At 38.2% G+C, this 12,276-nt stretch overlaps 1 protein-coding gene across 1 annotated transcript in view; it reads left to right on the top strand.

The window, feature by feature from the left end:
- Positions 1–12,276, top strand: part of PCCA (propionyl-CoA carboxylase subunit alpha) — a 273,215-nt gene that overhangs the window by 134,814 nt on the left and 126,125 nt on the right. The window contains exon 18 of the mRNA XM_083884834.1: positions 8,813–8,915. Within this exon, the coding sequence (XP_083740960.1) occupies positions 8,813–8,915 (103 nt within the window). The remainder of the gene's footprint in view (positions 1–8,812; positions 8,916–12,276) is intronic.

Genomic DNA, 12,276 nt, shown 5'->3' with positions numbered 1-12,276 from the left:
TAGATAAGATTTCTTTTTGCTCAGCACTGTTACTTCTTCAGTAAATTGTTGTAGCACCTTTAGAATTGTCTTTTGGCACCCTTTGTTCTCACTGTCCAGCCTTGTCTGGAGGATCTGGCATTTTATCAGAGTATTTTGGTCTTAATACTCATTACAAACAGTAATGGGCATCGTTATGAAATTGTTAACTCATACACGAGATTAACAAACACAAATGCAATTATTTCTTTATAACATTTCAAAACTACTCAATTTCAAAAATGTTTACCAACGATTCTAGAAAAATGTAAGGAAACAAATAGATTGGTTTCCTTTCACAAGGGTCAGGTTTCAAAAGGTTGTCTTGTCTCTTAGCCAATCTGCTGTATATGCTTTCTTGACCTGTGTGGTCAGAGACTCGGTTCTTCCATATAGGTCTCTCACCTCAGCTGGCATTCATCAGGCAGAGTATATTTCTTACTAAAAAAAAGACAGTATTTATAGTTCATCATTCATGGGTCCTTTATGAATCCCGTGGAGATTTGTAAAGATCCCCTTTTCCCCCTTTCATTGTTAATCCAATGTGGCAGAATCCTCATCCCACTTTAGAGGCAGCACTGCCAGATTGGCAGTCACTGGACATGACTGGCATCTTGCCAAACTGTCGTCTCATTAAGGAGCAGAACAGATTTTTCTTACCTCAGGATGCAGTGTGTGAGTGTGTGGATGACTATTCTTTGCACCAGAACGACTTGATATTGTGATGTAATTGACAACTCTGTGTGTGATACAGTCCTATATGTGGAATTAATGTATCCTGCTTGTTCCTGACTCCTGCCTGAGACCACAGGGGCAGGTGTTAGCCACCTTGAGTGGCAGTGGGCTTGTGATGCTTCAAGCTGAAAAGTTCCTTTGTTGTTTTTGCCAGGGGGTACTTGGCTAATCTTTGGGTAACTCCTCTGGCTTTCTTCCAGCAGAGATTCTGGGGTACTCTGATCATCTGCTCTGGAATGCTTGGTGCTGCTGTGGCTTGTCTCTCTCCCTTCCCTGACACTTGAATACAGAATCTCATTCCTTATCTGGCTGATGCTTCTGGGACTATTCAGTCATTTTCCCAAATAGATCCAGATCACTAAACCACTATGAAACCTGCCTTTTTTTACTGTTGCTGTTTTTGTTGGGGTAGTTTTTTTGTAAGTTCATGGGTTGACTTAACTTTTGAAGGAATCTGATGAACTTCAGTAGATGTGCAGAGTGAGTGACAGACTGGGAATGGGGAGAGGGGAATGGAGGAAAAAGGCAAGGAGGCAAGATGTTAGTCCCCATACCATATTGTGAGAAGGCAGCCTCACCTGGCACATAACTAAGAACAATAAAAACACAAACCAAGCATCAGTATTGTGTTAAAAGATTCTTAAGGATATGCTTTTGCTCTGGACACCACAGGACACAAGAAGAGATATTGTGATGCTTCATAATAGAAACTAATGATTGGCACATGTGAATTTCCCAGGCTTTGTTCCTACTCTATGAAAAGTCGTGCTTGTCTCTTTCCACGTATCAAACACAAGCACATTAGCCTTCTTAATTATAAATAATGAAACATATTATGGCATTGTACTTCAAGAATAGTTACTCATGAATAGTGATTAAAAGCTCACTAAAGAAACTGAGAGCCCTTTTAATGATGTAGTTTTTCACTGGATCAAATCCTTCATACTTAAAAAAAATTGACTACTTGAATTTGAGGATAGTTTTTTAAGTACTCATTGAAAAATATTTCTACAAATCCAAGGACTCAAATGAGAACTGTTGAAGGCAAGCAAGGATGGTGGGCAGATGACAGGTAGAAGCTCAGCAAGAGAAGCAAAGAGAAAAATTAACTTATATGTAATATTTTTAATCACTTAAATGAACTTTTTAATGTAAATACCCAGGGTAAACTTTGCTAGGAGGATTTGAAAATTAAGTAACTTCATATATCTTTCTATTGCTAATAGAAGATGAACAGCTTTAAAAAAAGAGCTGTGACAATCTGAAAAGTTAGAGCAGTGTATAGCCAACAAAGATTGAGAAATACATAAAAATATGTGCTGTTAAATATAAATCCGTGCTATTAAAACACCAGAAGTGTTTTAAATTTGAAAAACTTAAGAAATAGAAACATTTCAATAGAGATGCGTGTAATATTAATGCTCAAGCACAATCCAGCGTGTTGTTACAAAACACATTGGTTTGTACAATGTGTTGTTACAAAATGTTTCTTTTGTAACCTGCACAATTGACACTACAATTGTAGTGTTCTACATTGACGATAAGTAATGAATCTCAGCTGTGTTCTCTCTGGTGACTGCATGAAGTACTAGCCCATTTTGTATGTGCATTTTTCTTCAAGTATAAATATTGAGTCTTAAAAGTAAAATAAGAGATGCTTTGTTTTACAGTCTCATTTTTTAGTTCCATTATAATCCTTTGTTAGAAGACCCTTACTCAAAGTTAAGAAAAAGTGAGTTATTAGATGTATATTAGCTACTTTTCCATTAACCTATGTGATGCTCTCTTCAAATTACATTTAGAATGAGCATGTTTAGCAATTTCAATGATTTAACTTTATTCTCATCTTTAAGTAAACATTTACTACCAGAAAAAGTTTGCTTATTTTGAGTTATTTTAAAATGATAGCTGTGCTGCCAGTAACCTTGTGCATAGTTTCATTAGTATGACAAAGCAGCTGCTGTCATGCCCTTTTTTGTCCGTGTAAGGAATGGCTGGCTGGAAAGCTGGCTGGCAGTAGGTGAGCTGGAGTGGGTTGTTGCTCCAAGCACCCATGCATGTTTTGGGAGGCATGTGGATCTGAAGGGTGGATGTAGGAACCCTGATTAGGTCGGGTGGCAAAAGTACACCTGTCCTAGAGTGGCCTCCAAGCACTTTGCTTACAGAATAAAAATGTCTGCTGAGCATGCAGGAGTCAGATGCACTGTTCTACAGCTTCCAAACAACCTGGGAGGCCTCTGTACTTTCTAGTCTGCATTATGAGAAGGAAATTTTCTGTGTATTATCCCTATTTTAAAGGCACAGGTGTATCTCTATTTTCGCAAATATCCAAGAGGAGTCTTGGACAGAAGACAAATTAAAGGACCTTTAGGATAGTACCCTGTTCATAGGATTAGTCGTTGCAGTTTAGTCTGTTCCATAGTTTGTATTATCCTAGTTTTCTTTTTAAGTATTGAGATTTTTTTTTTCTTGATGTTCTACTCTTCCTGGTTATGAAAGGATGCCTGAAATCAGTCAGTCTCTTAGGGAGACACATCCAATGCCAATGAAAGATGGGGCATTTTCCAAGAGATTATTACATAAGACACCTGAATACATGAGGAGAAAAAAGAAAAGGAATCATTTACTTTCCCTCTTCTAGCATGTTTACTTCATTTGGATGGAGAGGAAGAACAGAAATTCTGATGGACAATCCTTTATATTTCTAATACAGAAAGGAGTAAAGAGGAAGCAGGTCTCTTCTGAAATGGCATATTGGCTCCAGAGACTGTGTATGAGGTGAAGACTTTTAGATATGTTGTGTTTATCATAATTATGTAAGTTGGACAAAATGGTTACTCTGCTTAACACTTATTAAACTATCTGTGTCCAGTTTTAACCCCTTCATGCATGTAAGAAAGATGGAAATAAATTAAAGTCTAGTGAAGAGCCTCAAGGGTGGTGCTGGGGTTGGAACTGGGAAAACCAGTCTTGTTTTGCCTGGAAGCAAGAAAGCTTAGGGTGGACCTAAGGACAACCTTTTAGGATCTTGAAGGGGTTCCCAAGAATATGAAGTCAGACTTCAATGAGTTGCACAGCAGCACAGCAAGAGTCAGGGTCATAAACTGGAGATTTTAAAGGTCTCACTGCACAAACATCTAAGCAATCTATTCTGAATTTGATGTTGAGATTGCTTGGTGGGGAGGGAGGACACACTGAATAAACTAAGGACCTTTCAAGGTCCCTTCGACCTTAGTCATTCCATGATTTTGAGTGAAAGTGCTTTTTAAGGTGAATTGGGGTTGCAGATTTGACTTAAACTTAAAAGTCTGGAGGCTTTTGCTCTTAGTTGGAGGGGGAATGCAACTTCCCCTGTCTGACACAGTTAGAAGATGGAAGATACTTGCTGCTAATTTCATTGATTTTCTCTGCATTGGAGTCTAATATTAGCTTTAACTTCATGAAGCTACTGAATTATAAAGGTTGATTTAACAGTTTACTTTCTTCTTTCTGGCAGGTGAAGCAAAAAATCCACTTCTTGGTCTGTCACTATTTCCTTTATAATTTAAAATAGTAGAGGCTTCCTTTCTGTATACTGTAGCATCCATCTTAGAAGTGACCATGTGTTCTCTGAGACAGACTTCTTCACTACTCTGAATGGTTTGAGATTGCTTATGCAATGTTTGCCTGACTTTTACCATGACTGTTTGGGTGGAACAAAGCTGTGCTCAACTTCACAAGAAATTAAACCCTTTAATATTATTGAACTGTGTTTTCTGCCTCAGCCTACCTGGTAGGCTGTCTGTAATGGTTAATTTCAAAATCCATCAGGAAAAACTTGAGCTGAAACAAAACCTAGGAATGTTATAAACATTGCCTACATTGGTGTTGATCTGAATTATGCATTGCACTTTTTATCTTGCCCATTATGCTTTTAATTTTTATTCTTCCCAACCAGAAAACAGTCACTCTTCAAGTATTAAGTAACCGACTGGGGCACATAACCAGGGTTTGTTTGTTTTGTTTTGTTTTTTTCACTGTAATTGATAGTAGGAAACACGTTTCTAGGACAAAATGCAAATGAGACTGTTATGGGAAAAATGACCTTTTATGTAATTTAATTTGAAATTGGTTATGTAAAGTAATTGCATGAACCTTTTTGACTCAGCTTGGGGGATACTGGGATAATATTGATTTAAGCAATCATAACATCAGGGAAATGAGAGAGAAATACTTTTTTCTTGTCTTCCTTCTGACCAGGGTTCTGCAATTTGGTAGTAATAGATGTATGCAGTCTAGTTTTAAATAATATGAACAATACTTCTTCCGCTCCTTTAGTTGTGACTTAATTTTATAACCATTCTTCCTGTTTTGCATTTGCCTTATGTAATTCAGCTGATAATTCAGTGATAATGCAGAAGTATATCCCAGGTTAAACAGAGATTTGGGAGCTGCCAGTTCCATGTTTTATTGTGGAGGTGAAGTTTCTGTTTAAGCCAGGAGTCTGCAGTGTTGAGAGCAGGGAAGGGCAATGGTGTAACTTCCTATATTAAAACTTTTGCTACTTACTTATTTCACTTCCTTTCAAGGAAGCACTTGGACAACTGCTCCAGGGGTAGCTTTGTTACTCTTCAATCTGTATGGTGAATGTGAAGGGCTGTGTAGTTATATCTTTATTGATGGTGAATATTAACTTACTCCTCAAGACACCCCACTGAAATTCTGAGGAGTAGCTTTTGAAGGGAAATAATACTTGACAGGAAAGGAAGGTATTGCTATCTGGAACATTGGTATATTTCCTAATATAGTAATGTAATTGTAAGTTTGACTTTAAAACTGTTTAGAATTCAGCTGAGCATAGCAGCAGAGCAAAAGCAGACAGCAAAGGAAATGGGACTGGAGTTTGAAGAACTAAGGCCGTATTGACAGCAGTCTGTCCTGTGTAATAAAGGTAAATTGCCATCCTTAGGAAGCAGCCTTTAATCAAACTTCTGGGGTATGCCTCCAAAATTATGCTAAGGACATTCTGTGGTAGGGTTGTATGTTGATTGCCAGACACCAAAACCCAATTTTGGTACGTTCCTGTTAACAGTTTCTATTATCTCCCAGAAATCCTACATTGGATACTAACTATAGTCATAACTGATTTTCTGCTTGCCACATCTATGACACAACTGGTGTAAATAGTGACAAATGCATAAATATTTTTCTCATGTTGGCAGAAGTGAGTGTGACTCTTCAGTTGTTAACTTGTTTCAACTTACTGACCTTTGTTTGCTGTTTGGAGTTTGATTTTTATCGAAGATACAGAAGAAAATAGTTTTTGTGGCCCAGCAAGCACAAAAGCAGTTATTTCATCCAAGATGGAGGTCATGCAATAAAACCTTTGAAATGGGATCTTTCTAGTTTTACTTTGTTCCTTTTTTTGAGTTGGTTCTAACAGTGTGTGTTGGAGCAGGTGGGAACGTGCAGTTTTGGTCACACGATCTTGTCATGAGTCTTAGGCAGGGGGACTAAAAGGCAAAGGCTTTAGGGCAGATTCCTGATGTGCCTTTAGCTGAGACATGTAAACAAGTCATCAGTTTTAGATTCTCTGTTTTGAAAAAGTGATCTCAGAATTTGTACACTCTGTGTAAACAATGGGAAAATTGGCACATCTCAGGTCCAGAAAATTGATGTTATTGCAATGTATAATTACATAAGGCATATATGTACACACACGTGTGTGTGTGTGTAAATATACAAATAGTACAAAAGTTCAGTGTTTTTTGAATTTTGCCTCACAATCAGTTTTTCTAGTAACGGGTAAAGGAAAGATCGAGTTTGTTTCTGAAGCCAGGTTCTCAACCTTTCAGCATTTGTATTTTTGCATGTGTTTGTTGAAGTGAAGACAGTTTCCATTTCAAGGCAGATGAAAAAAAAATAAACACTGAGCAAAGGAACTTGCAGTAATATTCAGAATATGTTAATGTGGACTAAGTTAAAGAGATTGATGCAGATTTTCTGAGTTTTGTTATTTTAAAATTTACATTTTTTGGCCTGTGACAACATCTTTGTACTGTTAGCTGGACTTTAATGAATATATTCCTGTCACTGTGGCATGATTGTGAGGTGGACTCTAACTAGCCTCTTTACCTAACCCTGTTTTGTATGCCTAGTGGAATGATGGGTTCTGTGCAGAAGTCATCCTATTTTGAAATTGTGGCTTTGTTGCTGTAGAGTCTGCTCCAGTCCTTTACAACAGTCTCCATTCTAGACTTTCTTTACGATCTCATTAGTCTTACTTTATTCTGCTGTTAGAAATTGTCACTGGATAGTAACCAATACTGGGGAATGCGAATTTACATTACATAGCACTGAGGTGATGGGAGGGTGGAGATATAGAAGGGATCTGTGCAAATGTTTGTCTGCTGCAGGACTGGAAGCACATGTGTCCCCCAGGGCAGACAGAGCCTTCTGAAGCTCTTGCCCCATCCTTTCATGCAAAATCTGTACTTGTTCTGGATGGTGGCATTTGCTGTGATATGTACGCATAAAGCAGTTTTTGAAGGCTGTGTAACTGAGTTCAGCAAAGTCTTTCAGTTCTCAACCTTTATCTTTTTTGTGTTAACTTTATTGTGTTAACTTTATTGTGTAATCCTTCTCTCTTCCTTGTGAAACACTCTTGCTTTCACTTGTACAAAATCTCTTTCTCAAGGATAAAGTTTGCCTCTTTTCTTCATGGCAATTCAGCTTTGCAGTTCTTGTCCTGTTTTATGTCAATTTTAACTTCCTGCCTTGTGTGGACCAAGTACTTTGTCTTTTTGTTCTCTCACAGAATCAGAGTGGCTTGAGCTTCAAGGGACCTTAAAAATCACCTGGTTCTAACACCCCTGCCATGGGCAGGGATACCTGATACCTTCCACTAGACCAGATTGCTCAGCACTCCATGCATATTGGCCTTAGGACTTCCAGAGATTGGGGCATCCATGCTGGGGCAACCTGTTCCAGTGCCTCACCACCCTTGCAGTAAAGGATTTCTTCCTAATGTCTAATCTAAACTCTTTTAGTTTGAACCTATTCCCCCATGTCCTTTAAATGCTCTTGTAAATATTCTGCATCTTTGTGGCAGGCACCTTTCAGGGGTTGGACAGCTGCAGTTAGGCCACCCTGAAGCCTTCTCTTTTCCAGGCTGAACAATTCCAGTTCTCTTAGCTGTTCCTCACAGGAGAGGTGCTCCATTTCTCTGCTCATCTTAGTGGCCCTTCTCTGGAATCTTGCATCGTTCTTGGCTACCTATCGGCCATCTTTTCATACCAAATCTGTGTTGTGTAATTTCTGACCTAAAGATGGAGAGGGCAGAGTTCTGTCACTGTGTTCTTTTAGCCTGTCGATGGACAATTGGATCTCTATTTACCCTTCACTTTCTGGAGCAAGAACAGACTGAGTGAAAACCTGCTTCATATCACCTCAGTTGTATCTGTTTGCCAAATATTTATTAGGTTACCTGCATTCAGATTATAGACTTCATTGAGCCACTTTCTGCTTCAGAAGTGTCAAACATGACATTGACTCCATTAGTTGTGAACTTATGATTATACAAATAACACTAAATGACCCAGGCTTATGAGTAGCCTTACTCCCATTTATTTTTTGGGTTTATAATGTTGCGCTGTCCCTTTTGTTTGAAAGATCTGTAGCCTTTGCCTCAGATAAAGTACTGAGAGTGTTCTATATTTTGAGTAAGTTCTAACGTACAGATGGATTCCTTACCAGCATGAGGCACAATATGTCAACCAGTGACATTTCAGTAACGAAAACAAGATGCTGCAGCATCATTCAGTTTCTTTTCTTTCAGTTGTCAAATTGTTTTTAACAGAGATACCAGTGTTAGCAGTTGGGCTGATTTGTATGAAAACATGCAATTTAAACTCTGAAACTCAGAGCGTCTGCTATGCTGTGCCTCATCTTAATTTAGAGGGAAAAAAATGTAGCTTTCATGTGTAAGGGCTGAGCAGTGTCTTTATTGGTAGTTGTTACTTTTTGTGTCTATGTTGGTCTGTGGTATCTAATTTTTTTAAAACTACTTTCTGAAAACTAGGACACAAGTTGACAGATCTTGAAAGAAGACAACTACTGGCAACAGCAGCATCTTTGTATGTGGCTGAACAACTGAGATCACAGCAATTTCTAGGGACTCCAAGGTAAGTTCATTTCTAGGAACTCAGATGTCCTGATGCATTTCATTAATGGCATCTTCTCATGCACAAGAATAACTGGTGAGAAACTGCATGGTTTCTTAATATAGTCTGTTGTTTCTAAATTCAAATGAGCTGTGGCTTACATTTCCCTACTCGCACAAGTCATACATGATTATTTTTATTCTAAGTATTAGCAAACTAATAGGCACCAAAATGTGTTACAAGCCAGTACAGTAATTAATGCACATCAGGAGTTTCATTAATGCAAAATGTTGCTGCATTAGTAACTAACCACAAATTGAGCATCACAAATTTCCCATGTGCCCATTTGAAGCAATCTAAGCACTTTGGCATAATATGAATATTCAGCTACAGAGCTTTAAAATATTGTAGATTTGTGAATAATTTGCTACCTTGATGAAGAACCATAATAGTTTAGAGTCTTAATTTTGAAAACACTTTCAGAGCGCAAAGGTGGAAGGTAATTGTTGGAAGAGTCTACACCTTGCTTTAAGTATGCTTTTTTGGGTGCTTTTATTCCTCCACTCCCCTATTTTTTTGAATCCTAGCTGCTAGTAACCTAGGCAGTATTGTTAATTGATCAGCCATTGCAGTAGGCCATGTCAAAATGCTAATTCACTTTGGCTCTTTTGAACACTATGCTTTTTTTTTTTCCTGTAGGGTGTCTAGCTTTTCTTGTCCTCTGGCCCATCACTGTCAGCGCCTTGAGACCTTCTGTTAGAATTAACTGGATTTGTGGAGCTTGTTTGTGTAGCTGGTGTTAGCAACAGTTGTATACAGGGAATCCTGACTTCAGCATAATTCTCCTTGCCTCATGTTTTGTAATGTAGTTGCATTTATGTTTGTGTGTGAGGGAAGTCATAGTGCAGGGTAGACATTATTCACATTCCATACCAGTGGTTTGACAGTGTATTCTATTACTGATTTTACAGTGGTCAGGAATAAATCAAATGTGGTTTCAAGAAGTCTTCATTTTTATTTGTACCCACAAAGATAATTAGTACCATATGGTATTAAAAAAAAAAAAAAAGAAAAAGAAAGAGACACTTAGGGCAAGCATAACAGCTTTGTAATGTATAGCATATGCAGGGCTGGGTCATTGCTTGTCTTATGCATCTACAGGGGAAAGTAAAGCACCTTTTTATTTCCTTCCACAAGTGAATGGCATAAGGAGAAGAACAGACATTCAAAGGCCACTGTTACCTAAAAAAAGATGAATCAAGGAAAATGAGGAGGAGCCTTGATTGGTAGTTTTTAGTGGCCAGCATAGGAAGTTAAGTAGTCTAGTACTGCTACAGAGAAGCAATGGATTACTTTGTACTTCAAATAAGGATAAGAATTGTTAATTCAAGCAGTGATGATCAAACTGATATTGCATTCCCTGCTCTGATTTGTGATTTTTTTTTCTCTTCCCTGAAAAAAGCTCTAACTAGTTAAAAAGAAAAGAAAGGGAACACTTTTCAGTACACTTCACTTTTTCTTGCCATGATGCGGTGTACTTATGAATCCTTCAGAAGTCAAGCCTTAGAATTTTCTCCAAGTGATGGCTGAGTGTGGTTCTTATTGAATGTGTGATGGTTTCAATACATACATACTGTTAGATCTACTTGCTTTAATGATAGCAAAGCTGCCTATTTGAGGCCAAGTAAGGATGAGCTAATGCAAAAATGCTTACTGGTGAGTAACTTCTAAAGAAACCAAATCTGATAATGATACCCTTTCCCCAAAATCATACAGCTTGTTCTAAGGAAAAAGGAAAGAAGCAAAGGCAGAATGAGGTTGAAGGATTGCGCAGTGTCTTGGACAGTGTTCTCTATTCCTTAGAGCAGTTAGTGGACTCCCTCTAGAGGGGACTGAGCACTGTGGAGCATATGAGTTACTATAGTCCTATAAGTATTCACCATGTCCTTAAATTACCCAAACTACATATGACTTGTTTTTGAAGGTGTTCCATATTGTTCCATATCCATATCAGTATTTTTTAATGAGCAGGGCTGTGGCTGGAGAAAAAGCACATCTTCATTCACAATACTGCACTCTGATTGGATAATACTTGTAAACAAAAAGTTCAGAGTTGGAACCTGTGCTACAACAAATTAAAGAGGTCAGTTGTAATCTTGGATGCAATCTTCACTACGGCAGAATTGGGCATTTGGAGTCTGTGGGAGTTTAAATCTGTGTTGGAGGATGTGAGCAGACTAGACAGACTGCATGCTCCAAAGTTATCTGTAACGTTCTCCTAATGGGTTGGACAAGTACATTGATAAGTTGATCATCACCTACAGAATTTCAGCTCTCTGGCCTTATTTAGGTTGACAGCATTTTTTTTCATCTGCACTGAAAGCAACTGAGCAATTCTTGTGCAAAAAACTACTGAAGAGAGCAGTATTTTGAAATCATACATTACTTTTTCTAAACTTGTCACAGCTGTCAAACAGACAGGTGTCTGCTAAACTTGAGTTATATGCTTATCTTTGCTTTTAATTTGTTTTCTTTTCCCTTTTGGGAGCCATATTTATAATATGCATTCTTTTCACAAATGCAGGGGTATTTTGTGTTTTCCTTTTTTCCCTGTGATTTATTCAGCCCATGATCAGGATTGTTGTTCTGGTCAGATAGACAGAAAGTACCGTGCTCGGAGCTCTTCGCAGAAGCTCCAGCTTTCACTGTCAGGGTTACCGGGCTATAATCAGATGAAGTGTAGTTGAACCAGATTAAGAAATCTTGTTGCAGACTGCTCCTCTCTTGCTCTCTGTCTTTCCTTCTCCTCCCCAGGTGATGATATTTTTTGGGGTGTGATGGGAAAATACGTATTTTGTAATTCCCTGAGTGACTGAATAATCAAATGTAAGGTCCTTGCTGGAGCATATTCTGATGACCAGCAAGCTGTTTCCACCTTTGGCACCCAACTTCCCTCAGCTAGTTTCAGCCAAACTGACCTCTGTAGTGGCAGTCTTCATTGCAGTATGTTGTCTGGTGTTGAGGTTAATGCAGGCCACAAGCCCAAGGCTGGTTTGTCTTTCCTGTATTCGAATAAATGGTGTTATGATTTGGGTGGGGCACTCACAGGTGAATTTCCACTGTGTGTGTTGTTATATAGTGCCCGTGGCCTCATCAACAGTCTCCTAGAACTAACTTGCCAGGCTTTAGCTAGAACAGCTGTTGGAGATCCATGCATGCTCAGAGTTACAGGAATACAGGCATTCATTTTTGTGATGCAATCAAATATTTAGAGCATTTTCTGTGTTTTTATTTATTTATTTATTTATTTATTTTTAATTTAACTGTTTTCTATTTAACCCATTTTCTTGGGGAAAATTGGATGTGGGATGGTTTGATTTTT

Source organism: Zosterops lateralis (genome assembly GCF_965231275.1).
Source record: "Zosterops lateralis genome assembly, chromosome: 2".
NCBI lineage: Eukaryota > Metazoa > Chordata > Aves > Passeriformes > Zosteropidae > Zosterops > Zosterops lateralis.
The sequence above is the reverse complement of the archived record's forward strand: the minus strand, read 5'-3'. Positions and strand labels throughout refer to the sequence as shown.